Here is a 25905-nt window from a genome sequence, read left to right on the forward strand (position 1 = left end):
AATGAACTGGATCTAAGAGGAACTTGGGAGTATTTCCCTGGTTTCTTGTGAGACTTTTGAAGCCTGTTCACACCTTGATTCTTATTTATTTGTTTTCTACTAGACATGTAAGTTATAACCAGGCTTTGAGTCTCAATTCTTTTCTATTTATGAAACAGGGTTAATAACAGTCCTTATCCATTAATCTCTTACTTATCTCTTTTGTTTAGATTGTGCTTTCTCCAAGCTAAGGACTGTACCAAATGTATCCTGGGTCCTCCAGTGGCATTTATTAGCATCATCTTTGGGCAGATTGGCTATTGGAAAAAGATTCTTAACCCAGAGGATGGTTGGGCAGTGAAAAGGCTCCCCAGGAAAGTTGTCACATCAAGAAGCATTTGAACTACACTCTTGGAGATGTGGTGTGATTCTTGGGGTTGTACTGTGTAGAGTCAGGAGCTGGACTTTGTGAGTCCCTTCTGACTCAGGATACTCTGTAATTTTCTAGTCTGACTGTAGGCTGTTTAGATTTTTGCCAGTATTGGTTTATTCATGTCTAGAAAAAGTCACTGTTTTGGCTCTTGAGCATGGATACTCTCCTCTGATCAGCTCACATCAGGTACCTGTGTGATGAGGGAGTACAAGGTGTGGGAACTGGCTCTGCTTTATTGCAGTGGCTTTCAGGAGGAGCTGCTGCACTGCTCCCCCAGCAGGATCACCTCTGGAAGCTCTTGGTTTGGTGCAGTGCCTTGTGCCTACAGTGCACATCAATGCAGGCGACAGCAAGACAGATCCCAGTTGGCTCCAGAGGTTATGAGTACTGACATGACCACAAAGTCACCTCAGACACCAGCTTCTTCCAAAACTTTAGTATTGTCTGTTCACATTTTTTCCTGCCATTACCCAGGATTTTCCTTTCCCAGTTGTTACAGATAAAACATACCTTTGTTGCTTTAATCCAGGTACTGGGAAAACCTTTCATCTACCATTTATGCCATATCAGGGTTACACTTAATTTCTTGACAGTTGTTAATATCTCCACAATCCTTAGGGGATAGCTCTTGGGCCATGGGCACTGACTCACAGTCCTCTGCTCTCTGCAGAGGCCCAGAAAAGTCAGCTTCAGTTGCAGGGTGGATTGTGGTGGTGCAGCTTCCTGAAGAGGGGAAGTGGAGAGGGAGGTACCAGTTCCTTCTTCCTGGTATCCAGTGTTAGGATGTGTGGGAATAATTCAAAGTTGCATATGGGGAGGTTCAAACTCGACACTAGGAAATATTTCCGTACCAAGAGAGAGGTCAAACACTAAACCAGGCTTGTCCTGAGAAGTGTTCAATGCCACAAGCATTTGGACAATGCCCTTAATAACCTCAATGTTTTTTCCATGTTTTGATCATCCCTTAAGTGGTTGAGCAATTGGACTGAATGATCATTGTGGGCCCCTTTCAATTAACTATTCTATCATGGTCTGTTCTATTCTAAATGTTTTTTAAGTGAAGCAGGGTTAGATAAAATATAAGGAAAAATTCTTTACTGTGATGCTGCTGAGGCCCTGGCACAGGGTGCCCAGAGCAGCTGTGGCTGCCCCATCCCTGTCAGTGTTCAAGGCCAGGCTGGACTGGGATCTGAGCAAGCTGGGCCAGTAGAAGGCATCCCTGACCATGGCAGGGGGTTAGATGGATGATCTTTAAGGTTCCTTCTATCCCCTTAACATTCTGTGATTCTGTGACAAGGAGAAATGAAGAAATTAAGAACATCTTAATCTACAGATGGTTAGACAGCCAAGTGCACTTCACTTACAATCAGTTTCCTAAGTGTTTTGCTGTGTCTGCCTTCCTGTACTAAGAAGAACATGGAGAAATATGAGAAAACTACCATAATGAAGCATGTCTACCCTTGTAATTCTGGAGAGAGAATCTTGTGACTGAAGTGGTGATTGCAGCCATCTTGGCCAAAGAGGCCACAGAGAAATTGAGTTTAAAATATCAACAGAAGGAAAAAGAACAGCAAAACTTCAACTCTGGACAGGAGGAGAGCTGACTTCAGGTTGCTCAGGAAACTAGTGAGTAAAGTGTCCTGGGAAAATGTTTTTGTATTTGAGAGGATTGTCCTGCTCTTCTCTGTGCTGGGGCAGCCTTGTCTGGAGTTCTGTGATCAGTTTTGGGTGCCACAACAAAAATAAAGGCATTAGAGAGAGTCCAAAGGAGGCCATAGGGATGATGAAGGGTCTGGAGGGGAAGCTGTATGAGGAATGGCTGAAGTCACTTGGTCTGTCCAGCCTGGCGGAGACTGAGGGGAGAGCTCAGTGTGGCCTTCAAATCCTCATGAGGGGAAGCAGAGGGGCAGGTGCCAACTTCTTCATTCTCATGGCCAGTGAAAGGACCTGAGGAAATGTCTGGAGCTGAGTCATGAGGGATTTAGGATGGATGTTAGGAAAAGATTTTTCACCTAAAGGGTGTTTGAGCACTGGGACAGACTCCCCAGTGCAGCGGTCACAGCCCCAAGCATGACAGAGTTCAAGCAGCCTTTGGACAATGCTCTCACACCCATGGAGGGAGTCTTGGGGTGTCCTGTGCAGGGCCAGGAGTGGGATTCAAGGATCCTGACAGGTTCCTTCTGATTTAACATATTCTATGATTCAACTTGGAGTGAAAAGTCTCCATTACCCTTACATTAAGGAACTGTGCTGTCATTAAGTACATGAAGTACCTGCATACTTTTACAAATTTAAGTTGGGATTTTCCAAATGAGAAATGCCAGCAACTCACGCCACTCAAGTTACTATTCATATAGTGAGTTTATTGTGAGTTAAGAATACAGACAGTGCTTTAATGGTACATGTGAAGGCTGTCACATACACACCCTGGTTTTCATAGTGCACTTGAGAGAAGCGTTAATATAAACAAAGGAGCAAATAATTATATACACCTCCTTTCCCAGAAAATCTCTGAGGCAATTTCACCAGTGTGGCAGATCTTTCTAAGCATTTAACTATCCCATAAGTATATACATTAAAATTTATTTATCCACATTTGAATAATATTCTTTGTAAGCATGTTTTATTTTGGTATCTTACAAACATGATTTAGTTACATGTTTTTTTGGTCTTGAAATTATTCTGTTGGTTTTTGCTGTTCTTTTTTTTTAAATTATTGTAAGGCTAAATATGACCTGCCACAATAATAAAAAAAAGAAAAGAGAGGAAGAGGCAAAGTATTAGTCTCTCTACACTAATATTTAATTTTTATTTTATATTTTAAAATGTTTGTGGAATATACATACTACCTTAGCTGAAATAAAGAAAAAGTATTTTAATAACAAAGCAAAAGTAGATCAGAAAGTTCCAAAATCTAAACAGGTAAGTATAGTTCTCATAATACTAGTTTAGAGCCCATTCTGGAAATAATCTGTAATCTAAACATAACTGGTGTGTTTTGAGAAGCCTCTTTAACAAGTCTTTTGGTATCGTTGAGCCTTTCAATTATTTACTTTCATGGTTCTGGTATCTACTCAGACTTTGCTCAACCTATGGGATCATCTACACCTGTCATAATTGTTGCCCTTGGGGCAGATATGAAAAAATCATTTTTATTAGTGTACAATCTAGTACATCCATGTACTTGAAAATTTGTTCAAGTGTTTACATGAATACCAACCTTGGCTTTTAATTTTCAGTAAGTAGAAAATTAGGAAAACATTCTTTTCTGTGGATGATTTTGTTTTCATTGAGGATTGAGAAAATACAACCTTCATTTGGCTGTATCTCCAACAATATTAGATTTACTATCTTTTTCTTCCTCCAACAAGATTAGTTCAGTTCTTGCTGAAGATGTCACAATAGATGAGGCCCCATCAATTTCAGCTTTTTCACCTTCTCCTATTTCTTTAGGTGATAAGCTTTCTTGTGCATCAAAAAACACATCTGGCTTATCTGTTGGGCTATCTTCATCTGAGAGTGTCCCCTCTTTATGATCCCCCTCTTCTTTGTCAACAGACTTAGCCTTTTTGGAAGGAGATGTGAAACCAAGCTTGGGAAATCTAAACCATCCAGCTTTTTCAGCCTGCTTAGAGGAATCATCTGATGTGTCAGCAGGTTTCACATCTTCTGGAACTGATTTTTTTATTTCTGCTTTTGCATCTATGCTTGTTTCATCCCCAGAAGATGAAAAGCCAATACTTGGAAGCCAAAATTTAAATCTTCCAGGAGATCTTTTACTATCAGTCTTTTCTTTCTCATTGGTTATGTCTTTTTCTTCACCTTCCACTGCTTCAACTACATCTTCTTCTTCAGAGAGAGGAGCTGCAGTTATTCCCTCTGGTGATTTATCAGGAAAACTCTCTTCAAGTTTACTGGAACCCTTTACTTCAGCAGCAGATGTTTTTAACTTTGACAGACTTACTTTTCCTCTAGATTCTTCAGACCCACGGTGTGGTTTGTGAGATAGTTTAAGCTCAGCACCGCCACTTCCCTGTGCTGCTACTCCAAAGCTTTCACCAGCACCTGTAGGTTTTCTCACTGATGCATCTCCTGTTGGAGATGGCTGCTGGACCTGCACATCTAAATCACTGTGAGATTCAGGCAACTTGGCCTTGAGCAACGAGAATCCCAAAGTAGCAGTTTTGACCTCTGATGACAGAATCTCTGACTCTTTCACTATTTCAGCAGTGTAAATCTCACACCGCTCAATAGCAACATGTTCAGGTTCTACTTTTTCACTTACTTCTTGGCCCTCTATGTAAGACCAATGAATGTCTTGCCCTGCACTTGAAAGGGAGGACTCTATGGTAGCTGTCATTTGGGCTGTTTTAATGTCAGGTTCAGTCAGTGTCATAATTTTGCTTTTTGCTTTTTGAATACCCCCCTCTACAGCTCCTGCTGTTTCTTCAGGGATAGCAGAGCTTGCTTGCAGTTGCACTATTTCAATGTCAGTACTAGAACCCTTTGGATCTGTTACTACTTTTGACAGTAAAACATCAGCCTCAATTGGGGGAGTTCTAAAAGTGAATCTTGGTATTTTTAGTTTGGGAATTCTTACAGTTACTTCTGGAACACCTTGTGTTTGGTCCACTGTTTCCCCTGTTACTCTGGCAGATGCTTCTATACAATCTAGACCTGGACTTTTCAGGCCAATTGATCCTTCTGGTTTTTGTAACTGCATTTCTGCTGTGCCTCTTTCACTTTTAGGTGCTGAATCAGCTTCGGACTTTGGCAAATCGGTATCATCTTCAAACCCCTTGATTTCAGAATGCAACATTCCAAACCTTGGAATCTTAAACTTGTATGCTTTTATTTTACTTGTTTCTGCTCTGTCTTCTACTTGCACTTCCACTCCTGCAGACACATCCTTTTCAACACTCTTCACTCGAAATTTCATTTCAGGATCTACTCCTGTAATTTTAACATCCGTCTTCAATGTTGGAAGTTCTATCTTTAGGTCTTCCATCTTAGCAGTAACATAAGTACCATCTTCTGATCCTTTTCCTGTAGACCATTCACACGTAGTCCTTTTTAATTGACTTTCTTCACCGTCTTTTCCTGTGATTTTCACCTCCCCCTTTATCTTTCCTTTTTTAATTGCTGCCTTTTTGTTTTGAATATCTAGCTCTTCCTTTGGAAGATTAACATCTATTCTCTTCTGTGTTGCATCCAGAGTAATTTCAGCTGATGACGGCTTGCATCCTACCCCTGATGTCTCTAACTTCATGGAACTTTCTACCTTTGGGACATTTATATCCTGTGATTTGCCTTTATGCTCTGGAAATGTCAGAGTACACGAAGGAAACCTATGTGTTGAACTCTTGTCTTTGTCAGTTTCTGAAGTGCTTGGGTATGATTTAGATGATTTAGACAATTCTGCTGCAGACACTGTGATTTCTGAAGTATGTCCTTCAGCACTGTGCTTAACTACATCTGCGTAAGTTTCAGGTTTTGGAATACTCACTCTACTGTCTGTTCTTTCTGTGGATAACGAAATATCACCTTCAATCTTTGGCAAGCTAATATTAGAACTCTTCACAGAATCTTCTAATTTTTGAATCCCTTCTTTTCCAATAGTAATTTCAGCAACTGCATGTGGTAATGAGAAGGTATTTTCAGGAGCACTTGTTTCAGTTTGTACTTTAACGGAGGGAATAGTTGCCTGAGCTTTTTCCATACTTCTTTCAATATCGGCATCACTTCTCTTTTCCTTTAAGGATGACCTGCCAAATCCAGGTATTCTGAATTTGGGCATTTTAAACCATCCTTGATGTTCTTCAGTCTGAACTTCTTCAGCTTTTATTTCATGTTCTTTTAATTTGATTTCCTTCTCCTCAAGACTCTCACTAACTCCCTCTGTCTTTGGTTTGGTGCTTATGGCTACTTTTGCATCTTCAATGCCACCTGTCAGAGCTTGGGGTGTTTTTATCTTACCATCAACTACTCCAGGATCTGACATATCAGATATAAGTTCTGATGCTGGAACTCCCACAGCAATGTCAGCAATTTCGTTTGTTGTTCTTAGTTGGGGCAGCTCAGCTTCTATTTTTGGAGAGCTGATCTCTGTCTCTGGGACTTTCCCTTTTGTTCGGGAGATTCCAAACTTTCCCTTCTGGAATTTGGGGATTTTAATCTTCCCTTCAGGACCTTCCAGCTTCACTTTTCTTCCATCCACAACTGATGAGCTTTCAGTTAATATATCAGGGCTCTTCAAATCAACTGAAGCTTCTCCTTTGGGGAGCTTAGTACCTGTTTTTTGAATGTTACATTCATTGGTAGAACTTATTTTTAAGTCAACCTGTTGAAAACTCCCCTCTGAGGGAGTTAAAGAAGCATCAATCTTTGCTGAGCTGACTGTTATTTCAGTTTTATAGGCCTCAGTTTCTACTCTGGAAAACTCCAGAGTGTGGACCGTAGTGTCAGCCAGTTTTATATTGATTTGTGCCCCTTCATCAGTCCCTTCAGGATGACATTTTTCTATATCAGGTATCTTAACAGAATCATCACCCTCTATTTCTCTTTTAGGAAGAGTAGCATCAGCTTCAACTTTTTGAGATTTTGGAACCTTGATCTTGGAGAGTGAAATTTTAGGCATGACAAATTGAGGCTTTTTAACTGGACTTTTTTGTTCAACTTTTCCTGCAGATATTTCCAGATCAAGGTCTGGCCCACTACCTTGATCATCAGTTGCAGATTCTTTCACTTCTGTGTCTATTCTGCTTGACATGACAGCAAGCTTTTGGTCTTCCAAATTTGCTTCAGAATCAGATTTAACACTTGCTTCCTTCTTTGGTGACCAACTGAAGGATGGAAGTTTGAATTTGGGCATTTTGAAATGTCCTTCTTTCTCTTCTCCATCTCCATCTTGCTTTATTTCCCCCTTGATCTTTACTGCTGCATCTGAATCCTGAATATCACTGTCTGTTTTTGGAATAGGAATGTCAGCTGATGGGAGGTGAACATCAGCCTCTGATGTCTTACTGTCAGTTTTGGTAATTTTGGCTTCAGGACTGTAAGTCCTTGTTTCTGTGCCACATTCTACCTTCAAGTCTGGTCCTTCAACAGCAATGTCAGATATTTCTACTGTTGCTTTTAGTTGGGGAACCTTGACTTCTGATTTGGATTGACCAACATCCTTTTCTGACCCTTTCCCTTTAGAAAGTGTAATTCCTACCTTTGGCATTTGGAATTTAGACAATTTTGGTTTCCCTTCAGAACCTTCAGCTTTTATCTCTACATCACCTACAGCAATTTCACTTGATGTTCTTTCAATACTTATGTCAGGACTCTTCACCTCAAGCGAACCTTCAGGTGTCATCTTAATCTCTGAGGTGGGGAGGCTGGCACTGGCAGCAGCTGATTTCAGTGTCAGATCATCTCCTTCACAGGTAGGAACTTTGACCTCACCTGTCGGGATGCTAATATCCATCTCTATTTTGGGAGTTTTGGCTTCTGGTTTAGAAAATTCTGAAGTTGGGACTGTAACTTTAGGCACTTTTATTCCCAGTCCTGCAACTTCTCCACTACTTCCTTTCTCAGATTTCTGAACAGAAACACCTTCTTTTTCTTGTTTGGGTCCAGAAACATCAGTTTCCACTACAGGCAGAGAGACCTGTACTTTCTGACCCTTAATTTTAGGGAATGAGATCTTTGGCATGGTAAATTGGGACTTCTTGGTTTTGGCCTTTTCACCATCTTTTTCTGTTGTATCAAATTCTTCATGAAGGTATTGATTCTCAGGAGTAGGAAAAGCTAATTCAGATCCCATGTCTCCAGACAAAGTGGGTCCTTCCACATGTTCCTCAACATGAGAAGGAGCAATAGCTTCTTTCTTTGGGGACCACCTAAATGAAGGCAGTTTGAATTTTGATGATTTAAATTTGTTTTCTTTCTCCTCAGTGCTCTTTTCTCCTGTAACTACTTCCTGTTCTGCCTTGCACTCTAAATCTGGGCCATGGATCTCTGCTTCTAAGTTCGGCAAGGAAACCTCCATGGGTGAGAGATTTGGATCCATTGTTGGTGCATCCAGAACAACTTCAAGTGAAGGCTTATGCAACTTTACACCAAGATGGGCATCAGATATTTGAGCTGGTTTTTCAATATCAGGACCGGTCATATCAGATGTTATCCTTCCCTTGGAAAGTTCAGTTTCCACGATGGAACCAATGTCACTTTCAGATGCTTTTCCCTTAGATCGAATTCTGAATTTTGGTTTTCGGAATTTAGGAATTTTAATTGTGACCTCTGTGTCAACCAAAGATATTTCAGCAGATGTGGTTTTGCCCTCTAGCTTTAAAACTCCTTGCTCCTCAGAACCATCTTCATTTAAAATTTCAAAATCTGAAAGATTTTCATCAGCAAGAGGTGCTATTTTTGATTCCGATTCGGTTAAATTAATTTGGTATTTAGTAAGAGTAATATCCCCCCTTTGTAATGAGGACTCCAGATCAATTTTAGATGAAGTCACTTCAGATTTAGAGAAACCAATGCTAGGAACATTGAATTTAGTACTTTTAGATGCACTAACCCCCTTAATATCAGAAAAACGTTTAGGTTCGACACTCTCAGAAGGAACAGAAGACGCTTCCTCAGTTGAAGGATAACAAAGAGTTTCAGAAACAGAAACATCATATCCAGATTGGCTTTGTGCATGAGGTTTGAAACTTTTAGAAAGAGAAATTTTAGGCATTTTAAACAGAGAAGATTTAGATTTACCAGCTTCCTCCTCTTTACAAGAAGAAGAATCTACAGCAACATCAAAGCTTGGTGCTTGGATCTCAGACTCAGAAAATGTTACATCCAGGATGGCAGGTCCCGAGGACAATGTCATTTGAGACTCTGGGAGGCTGACGTCCACCTCGGCGGCCACGGTGCCCTTGGCCTCTCTGCTGCTGGACCAGCCAAAGGAAGGCATGCCAAACTTGGGCATCTTGAACTTGCCGTCCTTGGTCTTGGTGACCTCCTTCTCTGGGACTTTGGCTTCTCCTTCAAGACTAAGGCTGGCCTCAGGCGCCTGCAGGTCGACGCTGGCTTGCGGAAGAGTGACATCGACGGAGGGCAGAGTGACGTCCACCTTGGGAGCTTTGATGTCAGCTTTGGGCATCTTGAGGGAGGGCTTCTCCAGCTTCACGCCAGTGCCCTCGGCTGAGGCCGTCACGGTGGCCGATGGCAGCTCAACCTCAGCGCTGGGCAGGCTGACCTCGGCTGTGGGCACCTCGGCCTTGGGGGAGGAGACTGTGAATTTGGGCTTGTCAAATTTGGGCATCTTGAGCTTGCCTTTCAGGCCCGTGCCTTCCAGCTCCAGCTTGCCCTCGGCGGAGGGAGCTTTGACATCTACGTCGGGCGCCTGGAGCTCAAGGGAGCCTTCAACGGAGGGCAGCTTGACATCGGGGGCCGTGACAGTGATGTCGGTGGCCTTGAGCTCTGCCTGCGGGAGGCTGACGTCTGCCTCCAGTTTGGGAGACTTGATGGTGGGCTTGGAGAAGACCACGCTGGGCACCTTGACTTTGGGCATGTGTATTTTCATGCCGCCGCCCTCCGCTTTGCCAGCGGCCACCTCCAGGCTGGCTTCGGCCTCGGGGCCCTGCAGGGCGACTTCGCCCTCCAGGCCTTTGGGCAGCGAGACCTCGGCCTTGGGCAGGCTGACCTGTGCCTGGGGAGCTTTGACTTTGGGCAGCTTGACGCTGGGCATCTTGACGTCGGGCATCTTGAATCGGCCTTTCTCACCCTCGGCTGCTACCGTGCCCGTCTCCACGGTCACCTCCACACCGGGCGCTTGGATATCGGCCGCGGGCAGGGTCACCTCCACTTCGGCGGTTCCGGAAGGCACCGTCACCTGAGGCTCCGGGAGGCTGACGTCCACCTCGGCAGACACGGTGCCCTTGGCCTCTCTGCTGCCGGACCAGCCAAAGGAAGGCATGCCGAACTTGGGCATCTTGAACTTGCCGTCCTTGGTCTTGGTGACCTCCTTCTCTGGGACTTTGGCTTCTCCTTCAAGACTAAGGCTGGCCTCAGGCGCCTGCAGGTCGACGCTGGCTTGCGGAAGAGTGACATCGACGGAGGGCAGAGTGACGTCCACCTTGGGAGCTTTGATGTCAGCTTTGGGCATCTTGAGGGAGGGCTTCTCCAGCTTCACGCCAGTGCCCTCGGCTGAGGCCGTCACGGTGGCCGATGGCAGCTCAACCTCAGCGCTGGGCAGGCTGACCTCGGCTGTGGGCACCTCGGCCTTGGGGGAGGAGACTGTGAATTTGGGCTTGTCAAATTTGGGCATCTTGAGCTTGCCTTTCAGGCCCGTGCCTTCCAGCTCCAGCTTGCCCTCGGCGGAGGGAGCTTTGACATCTACGTCGGGCGCCTGGAGCTCGAGGGAGCCTTCAACGGAGGGCAGCTTGACATCGGGGGCCGTGACAGTGATGTCGGTGGCCTTGAGCTCTGCCTGCGGGAGGCTGACGTCTGCCTCCAGTTTGGGAGACTTGATGGTGGGCTTGGAGAAGACCACGCTGGGCACCTTGACTTTGGGCATGTGTATTTTCATGCCGCCGCCCTCCGCTTTGCCAGCGGCCACCTCCAGGCTGGCTTCGGCCTCGGGGCCCTGCAGGGCGACTTCGCCCTCCAGGCCTTTGGGCAGCGAGACCTCGGCCTTGGGCAGGCTGACCTGTGCCTGGGGAGCTTTGACTTTGGGCAGCTTGACGCTGGGCATCTTGACGTCGGGCATCTTGAATCGGCCTTTCTCACCCTCTGCTGCTACCGTGCCCGTCTCCACGGTCACCTCCACACCGGGCGCTTGGATATCGGCCGCGGGCAGGGTCACCTCCACTTCGGCGGTTCCGGAAGGCACCGTCACCTGAGGCTCCGGGAGGCTGACGTCCACCTCGGCAGACACGGTGCCCTTGGCCTCTCTGCTGCTGGACCAGCCAAAGGAAGGCATGCCGAACTTGGGCATCTTGAACTTGCCGTCCTTGGTCTTGGTGACCTCCTTCTCTGGGACTTTGGCTTCTCCTTCAAGACTAAGGCTGGCCTCAGGCGCCTGCAGGTCAACGCTGGCTTGCGGAAGAGTGACATCGACGGAGGGCAGAGTGACGTCCACCTTGGGAGCTTTGATGTCAGCTTTGGGCATCTTGAGGGAGGGCTTCTCCAGCTTCACGCCAGTGCCCTCGGCTGAGGCCGTCACGGTGGCCGATGGCAGCTCAACCTCAGCGCTGGGCAGGCTGACCTCGGCTGTGGGCACCTCGGCCTTGGGGGAGGAGACTGTGAATTTGGGCTTGTCAAATTTGGGCATCTTGAGCTTGCCTTTCAGGCCCGTGCCTTCCAGCTCCAGCTTGCCCTCGGCGGAGGGAGCTTTGACATCTACGTCGGGCGCCTGGAGCTCAAGGGAGCCTTCAACGGAGGGCAGCTTGACATCGGGGGCCGTGACAGTGATGTCGGTGGCCTTGAGCTCTGCCTGCGGGAGGCTGACGTCTGCCTCCAGTTTGGGAGACTTGATGGTGGGCTTGGAGAAGACCACGCTGGGCACCTTGACTTTGGGCATGTGTATTTTCATGCCGCCGCCCTCCGCTTTGCCAGCGGCCACCTCCAGGCTGGCTTCGGCCTCGGGGCCCTGCAGGGCGACTTCGCCCTCCAGGCCTTTGGGCAGCGAGACCTCGGCCTTGGGCAGGCTGACCTGTGCCTGGGGAGCTTTGACTTTGGGCAGCTTGACGCTAGGCATCTTGACGTCGGGCATCTTGAATCGGCCTTTCTCACCCTCGGCTGCTACCGTGCCCGTCTCCACGGTCACCTCCACACCGGGCGCTTGGATATCGGCCGCGGGCAGGGTCACCTCCACTTCGGCGGTTCCGGAAGGCACCGTCACCTGAGGCTCCGGGAGGCTGACGTCCACCTCGGCAGACACGGTGCCCTTGGCCTCTCTGCTGCTGGACCAGCCAAAGGAAGGCATGCCGAACTTGGGCATCTTGAACTTGCCGTCCTTGGTCTTGGTGACCTCCTTCTCTGGGACTTTGGCTTCTCCTTCAAGACTAAGGCTGGCCTCAGGCGCCTGCAGGTCGACGCTGGCTTGCGGAAGAGTGACATCGACGGAGGGCAGAGTGACGTCCACCTTGGGAGCTTTGATGTCAGCTTTGGGCATCTTGAGGGAGGGCTTCTCCAGCTTCACGCCAGTGCCCTCGGCTGAGGCCGTCACGGTGGCCGATGGCAGCTCAACCTCAGCGCTGGGCAGGCTGACCTCGGCTGTGGGCACCTCGGCCTTGGGGGAGGAGACTGTGAATTTGGGCTTGTCAAATTTGGGCATCTTGAGCTTGCCTTTCAGGCCCGTGCCTTCCAGCTCCAGCTTGCCCTCGGCGGAGGGAGCTTTGACATCTACGTCGGGCGCCTGGAGCTCGAGGGAGCCTTCAACGGAGGGCAGCTTGACATCGGGGGCCGTGACAGTGATGTCGGTGGCCTTGAGCTCTGCCTGCGGGAGGCTGACGTCTGCCTCCAGTTTGGGAGACTTGATGGTGGGCTTGGAGAAGACCACGCTGGGCACCTTGACTTTGGGCATGTGTATTTTCATGCCGCCGCCCTCCGCTTTGCCAGCGGCCACCTCCAGGCTGGCTTCGGCCTCGGGGCCCTGCAGGGCGACTTCGCCCTCCAGGCCTTTGGGCAGCGAGACCTCGGCCTTGGGCAGGCTGACCTGTGCCTGGGGAGCTTTGACTTTGGGCAGCTTGACGCTGGGCATCTTGACGTCGGGCATCTTGAATCGGCCTTTCTCACCCTCTGCTGCTACCGTGCCCGTCTCCACGGTCACCTCCACACCGGGCGCTTGGATATCGGCCGCGGGCAGGGTCACCTCCACTTCGGCGGTTCCGGAAGGCACCGTCACCTGAGGCTCCGGGAGGCTGACGTCCACCTCGGCAGACACGGTGCCCTTGGCCTCTCTGCTGCTGGACCAGCCAAAGGAAGGCATGCCGAACTTGGGCATCTTGAACTTGCCGTCCTTGGTCTTGGTGACCTCCTTCTCTGGGACTTTGGCTTCTCCTTCAAGACTAAGGCTGGCCTCAGGCGCCTGCAGGTCAACGCTGGCTTGCGGAAGAGTGACATCGACGGAGGGCAGAGTGACGTCCACCTTGGGAGCTTTGATGTCAGCTTTGGGCATCTTGAGGGAGGGCTTCTCCAGCTTCACGCCAGTGCCCTCGGCTGAGGCCGTCACGGTGGCCGATGGCAGCTCAACCTCAGCGCTGGGCAGGCTGACCTCGGCTGTGGGCACCTCGGCCTTGGGGGAGGAGACTGTGAATTTGGGCTTGTCAAATTTGGGCATCTTGAGCTTGCCTTTCAGGCCCGTGCCTTCCAGCTCCAGCTTGCCCTCGGCGGAGGGAGCTTTGACATCTACGTCGGGCGCCTGGAGCTCAAGGGAGCCTTCAACGGAGGGCAGCTTGACATCGGGGGCCGTGACAGTGATGTCGGTGGCCTTGAGCTCTGCCTGCGGGAGGCTGACGTCTGCCTCCAGTTTGGGAGACTTGATGGTGGGCTTGGAGAAGACCACGCTGGGCACCTTGACTTTGGGCATGTGTATTTTCATGCCGCCGCCCTCTGCTTTGCCAGCGGCCACCTCCAGGCTGGCTTCGGCCTCGGGGCCCTGCAGGGCGACTTCGCCCTCCAGGCCTTTGGGCAGCGAGACCTCGGCCTTGGGCAGGCTGACCTGTGCCTGGGGAGCTTTGACTTTGGGCAGCTTGACGCTAGGCATCTTGACGTCGGGCATCTTGAATCGGCCTTTCTCACCCTCGGCTGCTACCGTGCCCGTCTCCACGGTCACCTCCACACCGGGCGCTTGGATATCGGCCGCGGGCAGGGTCACCTCCACTTCGGCGGTTCCGGAAGGCACCGTCACCTGAGGCTCCGGGAGGCTGACGTCCACCTCGGCAGACACGGTGCCCTTGGCCTCTCTGCTGCTGGACCAGCCAAAGGAAGGCATGCCGAACTTGGGCATCTTGAACTTGCCGTCCTTGGTCTTGGTGACCTCCTTCTCTGGGACTTTGGCTTCTCCTTCAAGACTAAGGCTGGCCTCAGGCGCCTGCAGGTCAACGCTGGCTTGCGGAAGAGTGACATCGACGGAGGGCAGAGTGACGTCCACCTTGGGAGCTTTGATGTCAGCTTTGGGCATCTTGAGGGAGGGCTTCTCCAGCTTCACGCCAGTGCCCTCGGCTGAGGCCGTCACGGTGGCCGATGGCAGCTCAACCTCAGCGCTGGGCAGGCTGACCTCGGCTGTGGGCACCTCGGCCTTGGGGGAGGAGACTGTGAATTTGGGCTTGTCAAATTTGGGCATCTTGAGCTTGCCTTTCAGGCCCGTGCCTTCCAGCTCCAGCTTGCCCTCGGCGGAGGGAGCTTTGACATCTACGTCGGGCGCCTGGAGCTCAAGGGAGCCTTCAACGGAGGGCAGCTTGACATCGGGGGCCGTGACAGTGATGTCGGTGGCCTTGAGCTCTGCCTGCGGGAGGCTGACGTCTGCCTCCAGTTTGGGAGACTTGATGGTGGGCTTGGAGAAGACCACGCTGGGCACCTTGACTTTGGGCATGTGTATTTTCATGCCGCCGCCCTCCGCTTTGCCAGCGGCCACCTCCAGGCTGGCTTCGGCCTCGGGGCCCTGCAGGGCGACTTCGCCCTCCAGGCCTTTGGGCAGTGAGACCTCGGCCTTGGGCAGGCTGACCTGTGCCTGGGGAGCTTTGACTTTGGGCAGCTTGACGCTAGGCATCTTGACGTCGGGCATCTTGAATCGGCCTTTCTCACCCTCGGCTGCTACCGTGCCCATCTCCACGGTCACCTCCACACCGGGCGCTTGGATATCGGCCGCGGGCAGGGTCACCTCCACTTCGGCGGTTCCGGAAGGCACCGTCACCTGAGGCTCCGGGAGGCTGACGTCCACCTCGGCAGACACGGTGCCCTTGGCCTCTCTGCTGCTGGACCAGCCAAAGGAAGGCATGCCGAACTTGGGCATCTTGAACTTGCCGTCCTTGGTCTTGGTGACCTCCTTCTCTGGGACTTTGGCTTCTCCTTCAAGACTAAGGCTGGCCTCAGGCGCCTGCAGGTCGACGCTGGCTTGCGGAAGAGTGACATCGACGGAGGGCAGAGTGACGTCCACCTTGGGAGCTTTGATGTCAGCTTTGGGCATCTTGAGGGAGGGCTTCTCCAGCTTCACGCCAGTGCCCTCGGCTGAGGCCGTCACGGTGGCCGATGGCAGCTCAACCTCAGCGCTGGGCAGGCTGACCTCGGCTGTGGGCACCTCAGCCTTGGGGGAGGAGACTGTGAATTTGGGCTTGTCAAATTTGGGCATCTTGAGCTTGCCTTTCAGGCCCGTGCCTTCCAGCTCCAGCTTGCCCTTGGCGGAGGGAGCTTTGACATCTACGTCGGGCGCCTGGAGCTCGAGGGAGCCTTCAACGGAGGGCAGCTTGACATCGGGGGCCGTGACAGTGATGTCGGTGGCCTTGAGCTCTGCCTGCGGGAGGCTGACGTCTGCCTCCAGTTTGGGAGACTTGATGGTGGGCTTGGAGAAGACCACGCTGGGCACCTTGACTTTGGGCATGTGTATTTTCATGCCGCCGCCCTCCGCTTTGCCAGCGGCCACCTCCAGGCTGGCTTCGGCCTCGGGGCCCTGCAGGGCGACTTCGCCCTCCAGGCCTTTGGGCAGCGAGACCTCGGCCTTGGGCAGGCTGACCTGCGCCTGGGGAGCTTTGACTTTGGGCAGCTTGACGCTGGGCATCTTGACGTCGGGCATCTTGAATCGGCCTTTCTCACCCTCTGCTGCTACCGTGCCCGTCTCCACGGTCACCTCCACACCGGGCGCTTGGATATCGGCCGCGGGCAGGGTCACCTCCACTTCGGCGGTTCCGGAAGGCACCGTCACCTGAGGCTCCGGGAGGCTGACGTCCACCTCGTCGGCCACAGTGCCCTTGGCCTCTTTGCTGCCGGACCAGCCAAAGGAAGGCATGCCGAACTTGGGCATCTTGAACTTGCCGTCCTTGGTCTTGGTGACCTCCTTCTCTGGGACTTTGGCTTCTCCTTCAAGACTAAGGCTGGCCTCAGGCGCCTGCAGGTCAACGCTGGCTTGCGGAAGAGTGACATCGACGGAGGGCAGAGTGACGTCCACCTTGGGAGCTTTGATGTCAGCTTTGGGCATCTTGAGGGAATGCTTCTCCAATTTCACGCCAGTGCCCTCGGCTGAGGCCGTCACGGTGGCCGATGGCAGCTCAACCTCAGCGCTGGGCAGGCTGACCTCGGCTGTGGGCACCTCGGCCTTGGGGGAGGAGACTGTGAATTTGGGCTTGTCAAATTTGGGCATCTTGAGCTTGCCTTTCAGGCCCGTGCCTTCCAGCTCCAGCTTGCCCTCGGCGGAGGGAGCTTTGACATCTACGTGGGGCGCCTGGAGCTCGAGGGAGCCTTCAACGGAGGGCAGCTTGACATCGGGGACTGTGACAGTGATGTCGGTGGCCTTGAGCTCTGCCTGCGGGAGGCTGACGTCTGCCTCCAGTTTGGGAGACTTGATGGTGGGCTTGGAGAAGACCATGCTGGGCACCTTGACTTTGGGCATGTGTATTTTCATGCCGCCGCCCTCCGCTTTGCCAGCGGCCACCTCCAGGCTGGCTTCGGCCTCGGGGCCCTGCAGGGCGACTTCGCCCTCCAGGCCTTTGGGGGGCAGCGAGACCTCGGCCTTGGGCAGGCTGACCTGTGCCTGGGGAGCTTTGACTTTGGGCAGCTTGACGCTGGGCATCTTGACGTCGGGCATCTTGAATCGGCCTTTCTCACCCTCGGCTGCTACCGTGCCCGTCTCCACGGTCACCTCCACACCGGGCGCTTGGATATCGGCCGCGGGCAGGGTCACCTCCACTTCGGCGGTTCCGGAAGGCACCGTCACCTGAGGCTCCGGGAGGCTGACGTCCACCTCGGCAGACACGGTGCCCTTGGCCTCTCTGCTGCCGGACCAGCCAAAGGAAGGCATGCCGAACTTGGGCATCTTGAACTTGCCGTCCTTGGTCTTGGTGACCTCCTTCTCTGGGACTTTGGCTTCTCCTTCAAGACTAAGGCTGGCCTCAGGCGCCTGCAGGTCAACGCTGGCTTGCGGAAGAGTGACATCGACGGAGGGCAGAGTGACGTCCACCTTGGGAGCTTTGATGTCAGCTTTGGGCATCTTGAGGGAGGGCTTCTCCAGCTTCACGCCAGTGCCCTCGGCTGAGGCCGTCACGGTGGCCGATGGCAGCTCAACCTCAGCGCTGGGCAGGCTGACCTCGGCTGTGGGCACCTCGGCCTTGGGGGAGGAGACTGTGAATTTGGGCTTGTCAAATTTGGGCATCTTGAGCTTGCCTTTCAGGCCCGTGCCTTCCAGCTCCAGCTTGCCCTCGGCGGAGGGAGCTTTGACATCTACGTCGGGCGCCTGGAGCTCGAGGGAGCCTTCAACGGAGGGCAGCTTGACATCGGGGGCCGTGACAGTGATGTCGGTGGCCTTGAGCTCTGCCTGCGGGAGGCTGACGTCTGCCTCCAGTTTGGGAGACTTGATGGTGGGCTTGGAGAAGACCACGCTGGGCACCTTGACTTTGGGCATGTGTATTTTCATGCCGCCGCCCTCCGCTTTGCCAGCGGCCACCTCCAGGCTGGCTTCGGCCTCGGGGCCCTGCAGGGCGACTTCGCCCTCCAGGCCTTTGGGCAGCGAGACCTCGGCCTTGGGCAGGCTGACCTGTGCCTGGGGAGCTTTGACTTTGGGCAGCTTGACGCTGGGCATCTTGACGTCGGGCATCTTGAATCGGTCTTTCTCACCCTCGGCTGCTACCGTGCCCGTCTCCACGGTCACCTCCACACCGGGCGCTTGGATATCGGCCGCGGGCAGGGTCACCTCCACTTCGGCGGTTCCGGAAGGCACCGTCACCTGAGGCTCCGGGAGGCTGACGTCCACCTCGGCGGCTACAGTGCCCTTGGCCTCTCTGCTGCCGGACCAGCCAAAGGAAGGCATGCCGAACTTGGGCATCTTGAACTTGCCGTCCTTGGTCTTGGTGACCTCCTTCTCTGGGACTTTGGCTTCTCCTTCAAGACTAAGGCTGGCCTCAGGCGCCTGCAGGTCAACGCTGGCTTGCGGAAGAGTGACATCGACGGAGGGCAGAGTGACGTCCACCTTGGGAGCTTTGATGTCAGCTTTGGGCATCTTGAGGGAATGCTTCTCCAATTTCACGCCAGTGCCCTCGGCTGAGGCCGTCACTGTGGCCGATGGCAGCTCAACCTCAGCGCTGGGCAGGCTGACCTCGGCTGTGGGCACCTCGGCCTTGGGGGAGGAGACTGTGAATTTGGGCTTGTCAAATTTGGGCATCTTGAGCTTGCCTTTCAGGCCCGTGCCTTCCAGCTCCAGCTTGCCCTCGGCGGAGGGAGCTTTGACATCTACGTCGGGCGCCTGGAGCTCAAGGGAGCCTTCAACGGAGGGCAGCTTGACATCGGGGGCCGTGACAGTGATGTCGGTGGCCTTGAGCTCTGCCTGCGGGAGGCTGACGTCTGCCTCCAGTTTGGGAGACTTGATGGTGGGCTTGGAGAAGACCACGCTGGGCACCTTGACTTTGGGCATGTGTATTTTCATGCCGCCGCCCTCCGCTTTGCCAGCGGCCACCTCCAGGCTGGCTTCGGCCTCGGGGCCCTGCAGGGCGACTTCGCCCTCCAGGCCTTTGGGCAGCGAGACCTCGGCCTTGGGCAGGCTGACCTGTGCCTGGGGAGCTTTGACTTTGGGCAGCTTGACGCTGGGCATCTTGACGTCGGGCATCTTGAATCGGCCTTTCTCACCCTCTGCTGCTACCGTGCCCGTCTCCACGGTCACCTCCACACCGGGCGCTTGGATATCGGCCGCGGGCAGGGTCACCTCCACTTCGGCGGTTCCGGAAGGCACCGTCACCTGAGGCTCCGGGAGGCTGACGTCCACCTCGGCAGACACGGTGCCCTTGGCCTCTCTGCTGCTGGACCAGCCAAAGGAAGGCATGCCGAACTTGGGCATCTTGAACTTGCCGTCCTTGGTCTTGGTGACCTCCTTCTCTGGGACTTTGGCTTCTCCTTCAAGACTAAGGCTGGCCTCAGGCGCCTGCAGGTCGACGCTGGCTTGCGGAAGAGTGACATCGACGGAGGGCAGAGTGACGTCCACCTTGGGAGCTTTGATGTCAGCTTTGGGCATCTTGAGGGAGGGCTTCTCCAGCTTCACGCCAGTGCCCTCGGCTGAGGCCGTCACGGTGGCCGATGGCAGCTCAACCTCAGCGCTGGGCAGGCTGACCTCGGCTGTGGGCACCTCGGCCTTGGGGGAGGAGACTGTGAATTTGGGCTTGTCAAATTTGGGCATCTTGAGCTTGCCTTTCAGGCCCGTGCCTTCCAGCTCCAGCTTGCCCTCGGCGGAGGGAGCTTTGACATCTACGTCGGGCGCCTGGAGCTCAAGGGAGCCTTCAACGGAGGGCAGCTTGACATCGGGGGCCGTGACAGTGATGTCGGTGGCCTTGAGCTCTGCCTGCAGGAGGCTGACGTCTGCCTCCAGTTTGGGAGACTTGATGGTGGGCTTGGAGAAGACCACGCTGGGCACCTTGACTTTGGGCATGTGTATTTTCATGCCGCCGCCCTCCGCTTTGCCAGCGGCCACCTCCAGGCTGGCTTCGGCCTCGGGGCCCTGCAGGGCGACTTCGCCCTCCAGGCCTTTGGGGGGCAGCGAGACCTCGGCCTTGGGCAGGCTGACCTGTGCCTGGGGAGCTTTGACTTTGGGCAGCTTGACGCTGGGCATCTTGACGTCGGGCATCTTGAATCGGCCTTTCTCACCCTCGGCTGCTACCGTGCCCGTCTCCATGGTCACCTCCACACCGGGCGCTTGGATATCGGCCGCGGGCAGGGTCACCTCCACTTCGGCGGTTCCGGAAGGCACCGTCACCTGAGGCTCCGGGAGGCTGACGTCCACCTCGGCAGACACGGTGCCCTTGGCCTCTCTGCTGCTGGACCAGCCAAAGGAAGGCATGCCGAACTTGGGCATCTTGAACTTGCCGTCCTTGGTCTTGGTGACCTCCTTCTCTGGGACTTTGGCTTCTCCTTCAAGACTAAGGCTGGCCTCAGGCGCCTGCAGGTCAACGCTGGCTTGCGGAAGAGTGACATCGACGGAGGGCAGAGTGACGTCCACCTTGGGAGCTTTGATGTCAGCTTTGGGCATCTTGAGGGAGGGCTTCTCCAGCTTCACGCCAGTGCCCTCGGCTGAGGCCGTCACGGTGGCCGATGGCAGCTCAACCTCAGCGCTGGGCAGGCTGACCTCGGCTGTGGGCACCTCGGCCTTGGGGGAGGAGACTGTGAATTTGGGCTTGTCAAATTTGGGCATCTTGAGCTTGCCTTTCAGGCCCGTGCCTTCCAGCTCCAGCTTGCCCTCGGCGGAGGGAGCTTTGACATCTACGTCGGGCGCCTGGAGCTCGAGGGAGCCTTCAACGGAGGGCAGCTTGACATCGGGGGCCGTGACAGTGATGTCGGTGGCCTTGAGCTCTGCCTGCGGGAGGCTGACGTCTGCCTCCAGTTTGGGAGACTTGATGGTGGGCTTGGAGAAGACCACGCTGGGCACCTTGACTTTGGGCATGTGTATTTTCATGCCGCTGCCCTCCGCTTTGCCAGCAGCCACCTCCAGGCTGGCTTCGGCCTCGGGGCCCTGCAGGGCGACTTCGCCCTCCAGGCCTTTGGGCAGCGAGACCTCGGCCTTGGGCAGGCTGACCTGTGCCTGGGGAGCTTTTACTTTGGGCAGCTTGACGCTGGGCATCTTGACGTCGGGCATCTTGAATCGGCCTTTCTCACCCTCGGCTGCTACCCTGCCCGTCTCCACGGTGACCTCCACACCAGGCGCTTGGATATCGGCCGCGGGCAGGGTCACCTCCACTTCGGCGGTTCCGGAAGGCACCGTCACCTGAGGCTCCGGGAGGCTGACGTCCACCTCGGCGGCCACAGTGCCCTTGGCCTCTCTGCTGCCGGACCAGCCAAAGGAAGGCATGCCGAACTTGGGCATCTTGAACTTGCCGTCCTTGGTCTTGGTGACCTCCTTCTCTGGGACTTTGGCTTCTCCTTCAAGACTAAGGCTGGCCTCAGGCGCCTGCAGGTCGACGCTGGCTTGTGGAAGAGTGACATCGACGGAGGGCAGAGTGACGTCCACCTTGGGAGCTTTGATGTTAGCTTTGGGCATCTTGAGGGAGGGCTTCTCCAGCTTCACGCCAGTGCCCTCGGCTGAGGCCGTCACGGTGGCCGATGGCAGCTCAACCTCAGCGCTGGGCAGGCTGACCTCGGCTGTGGGCACCTCGGCCTTGGGGGAGGAGACTGTGAATTTGGGCTTGTCAAATTTGGGCATCTTGAGCTTGCCTTTCAGGCCCGTGCCTTCCAGCTCCAGCTTGCCCTCGGCGGAGGGAGCTTTGACATCTACGTCGGGCGCCTGGAGCTCGAGGGAGCCTTCAACGGAGGGCAGCTTGACATCGGGGGCCGTGACAGTGATGTCGGTGGCCTTGAGCTCTGCCTGCGGGAGGCTGACGTCTGCCTCCAGTTTGGGAGACTTGATGGTGGGCTTGGAGAAGACCACGCTGGGCACCTTGACTTTGGGCATGTGTATTTTCATGCCGCCGCCCTCCGCTTTGCCAGCGGCCACCTCCAGGCTGGCTTCGGCCTCGGGGCCCTGCAGGGCGACTTCGCCCTCCAGGCCTTTGGGGGGCAGCGAGACCTCGGCCTTGGGCAGGCTGACCTGTGCCTGGGGAGCTTTGACTTTGGGCAGCTTGACGCTGGGCATCTTGACGTCGGGCATCTTGAATCGGCCTTTCTCACCCTCTGCTGCTACCGTGCCCGTCTCCACGGTCACCTCCACACCGGGCGCTTGGATATCGGCCGCGGGCAGGGTCACCTCCACTTCGGCGGTTCCGGAAGGCACCGTCACCTGAGGCTCCGGGAGGCTGACGTCCACCTCGGCAGACACGGTGCCCTTGGCCTCTCTGCTGCCGGACCAGCCAAAGGAAGGCATGCCGAACTTGGGCATCTTGAACTTGCCGTCCTTGGTCTTGGTGACCTCCTTCTCTGGGACTTTGGCTTCTCCTTCAAGACTAAGGCTGGCCTCAGGCGCCTGCAGGTCAACGCTGGCTTGCGGAAGAGTGACATCGACGGAGGGCAGAGTGACGTCCACCTTGGGAGCTTTGATGTCAGCTTTGGGCATCTTGAGGGAGGGCTTCTCCAGCTTCACGCCAGTGCCCTCGGCTGAGGCCGTCACGGTGGCCGATGGCAGCTCAACCTCAGCGCTGGGCAGGCTGACCTCGGCTGTGGGCACCTCGGCCTTGGGGGAGGAGACTGTGAATTTGGGCTTGTCAAATTTGGGCATCTTGAGCTTGCCTTTCAGGCCCGTGCCTTCCAGCTCCAGCTTGCCCTTGGCGGAGGGAGCTTTGACATCTACGTCGGGCGCCTGGAGCTCGAGGGAGCCTTCAACGGAGGGCAGCTTGACATCGGGGGCCGTGACAGTGATGTCGGTGGCCTTGAGCTCTGCCTGCGGGAGGCTGACGTCTGCCTCCAGTTTGGGAGACTTGATGGTGGGCTTGGAGAAGACCACGCTGGGCACCTTGACTTTGGGCATGTGTATTTTCATGCCGCCGCCCTCCGCTTTGCCAGCGGCCACCTCCAGGCTGGCTTCGGCCTCGGGGCCCTGCAGGGCGACTTCGCCCTCCAGGCCTTTGGGCAGCGAGACCTCGGCCTTGGGCAGGCTGACCTGCGCCTGGGGAGCTTTGACTTTGGGCAGCTTGACGCTGGGCATCTTGACGTCGGGCATCTTGAATCGGCCTTTCTCACCCTCTGCTGCTACCGAGCCCGTCTCCACGGTCACCTCCACACCGGGCGCTTGGATATCGGCCGCGGGCAGGGTCACCTCCACTTCGACGGTTCCGGAAGGCACCGTCACCTGAGGCTCCGGGAGGCTGATGTCCACCTCGGCAGACACGGTGCCCTTGGCCTCTCTGCTGCCGGACCAGCCAAAGGAAGGCATGCCGAACTTGGGCATCTTGAACTTGCCGTCCTTGGTCTTGGTGACCTCCTTCTCTGGGACTTTGGCTTCTCCTTCAAGACTAAGGCTGGCCTCAGGCGCCTGCAGGTCAACGCTGGCTTGCGGAAGAGTGACGTTGATGGAGGGCAGACTGATGTCCACCTTTGGTGCTTTGGTTTTAGATGGTGTGATTTCTGAAATTTCAGATTTTGATTTTTTATCTAATTCCCACTTATGTATTTCAATACTTGGTTTTGAAATCTGTACTTCTCCTTTTGTATCTTCCGGTTTTATTTCCATTTGGGAAGATTCTATAGTTGGTTTTTTCGGACTTGGCAACTCGCCTTCAGGTTTTCTTACTATATTGTGTTCATCGTTTTTTCCTGTGAACATTCCTATTTCTGTTTGAACACTTGGTAACCTAATTTTTTCTGGTGGTCCACTTACTCGAAGTCCTCCTACATTTTCCAGGGTTTGCACATTTACTTCCCTGTCAGTTATCTGTGCTTCGAGTTGGGGTGTTTCTTCCTTGGTATTTGACCAGGTAAATGTAGGGAATTTTAACTTTGGCAGTCTGAATTTGCTTTCTTTCCCCTCTATATCTTTTTCTCCTCTCTTCATTTCAATTTCTATGTTTAAGGATTTGTCATTTGCGGGCATGGCATCTTCCTCCATACTTTCCTTTTTTATGCTATCTTCTGTGTCCTCTTTGCTTTCTTCTCTTGTTATTTTCATGTCTGTTTTAGGTGCTTTGGCCACTTTGAATGATGGCATTTGTATTTTCCAAGTAGATACGTCTGATTGTGCATCTGGCAAAGCAGTTTTCACATTGAAATTCTTGCTGTCCTCTGAAGTCATATCAGCCGTTTTTTCTGGTACTGACTGTGGAACGTCACTTCCCTGTTTGGTAGTGTCAGTCTCTGTCTCTTTTCTTTTGAGCACTGAAATTCCATAATTTATTTTCTGAATATTTAGTATTTGTGTGTCTTCTTCTGCTTGTTTTTCTCCTGTTTCCAGTGTTTCAGATGTCTGTAATTCTACTTTAGCAGAGCCAACTTCAAGGCCTTTTACCTGTACAGTTCCTTTAGTACTGTGACCCATCAAGTCTATGTTAATTCCACTTTCTCCATCTTTTTTATCTGCTGTTCCCTTCTGTTTCTTTTGTCGGGATTTTGATGAGGCTTGTGGTGATTTTTTAGTTGGGCTCACTTTCAGATCAGCAGTTTCTAAACTAGGCTTTGGTATCTCTGTTGTTATGTCTGGCACTTCAGGTACATTAAATTTTGATGATGCTTCCTTGTCTTTTTTAATGCTTATTTCAACTTCAGGGCATTGTTTTACATGAGATGGAATGCCATTTTTAATTTCTTTTAAGTCTTTTGTTAAAGTTTCATGTCCCTCCCCTGTCTTCATTTCATAAGCAGGAGATGTGGTATATTCAACAGTTAAAATTTCGGGATTTTCCAGGCTTCTTTCGGAGATCAGTGTCGTTTTTATTTCTTTTTTTTGCCTCTCTTGTGGTTCTGGTTTGGACCTGTGCATTCTGAATCCAATGCTAGGGAACTTCAGCTTCCTTTGGCCTCCTTTTTTCTCTTTGGTATGGACCTCTTGTGGAAATTGAGACTCTGTGTCCGTGCTTGTAGGAGAAATATCCTGCAAAGCAGGCTCATATGCATCTGATGTACTATGAGATCTTCTGTGCCTTAATATCTTTTTATTTTTGATTGATTGAAATTTTGGCCATGATAATCGATCTTTTTTAGGTCTCTTACTTCTTCCTACTCTTTGGCTTACAATTAATGTTTCCCTGTCTTCTTCTGAAATGGATTTTCCTGAAACTTGCAGTGTTTCTTCAGGAATACTCTCACTGAGCTCATTTTCCTAAAAGAACAAATAGTATTCAGAAGATTAGCAGTAACCTAAATATAGGTGCAACAGAAAATAAAAAAACATACTTTAAAACACGTAGAAAAATGTTCTTTTTATTACTAGTATCTACTTGTTATATAAAAAAATAGTGAAGATTATAAAAATATGCAATGTCAGGCAGAAATTACATCAAACAAATGGAGTGTAATTTATTGATTTCTGAAGATATTCCTTTCAAAATATTACAGTAAACAGTGGTTTCTGTATGTATGTATGCAGGTATGTATGTATGTATCTATCTATCTATCTATCTATCTATCTATCTATCTATCCCTGTACAAATATATGTTATATATAGTATTTATCTATATGTATAGGTATATGTATATGAAGAAAATATGATCTTTAAGTTGATCGAAACCTATGAAGAGGTCTGTCAAAATATCAGTGGTTAGACACAGATTTTTTTTAATAGAAAAATCTTACAAAGAAGCTTTGAATTAAAAATTTTACTGATATTTTACATTTTGGAACATATTTATTATAAGTATTACAGAGATTACCCAAGTCTGTTCCATCAGTGGACAATCAA

The 25905-nt window shown here is 52.4% G+C and overlaps 1 protein-coding gene across 1 annotated transcript in view; it reads right to left on the reverse strand.

The window, feature by feature from the left end:
• Positions 1–3623: 3623 nt before the first annotated feature.
• The window catches only part of LOC128943777 (protein AHNAK2-like), a 127911-nt gene continuing 105629 nt past the window's right edge, over positions 3624–25905 (reverse strand). The window contains exon 8 of the mRNA XM_054286688.1: positions 3624–25325. Within this exon, the coding sequence (XP_054142663.1) occupies positions 3726–25325 (21600 nt within the window). The 3' untranslated portion in view covers positions 3624–3725. The remainder of the gene's footprint in view (positions 25326–25905) is intronic.

Source organism: Melozone crissalis, unplaced genomic scaffold (assembly GCF_028551555.1).
Source record: "Melozone crissalis strain CALT ecotype California unplaced genomic scaffold, PUWL_Pcris_2 ptg000056l_1, whole genome shotgun sequence".
In the NCBI taxonomy this organism is placed as follows: Eukaryota; Metazoa; Chordata; class Aves; order Passeriformes; family Passerellidae; genus Melozone; species Melozone crissalis.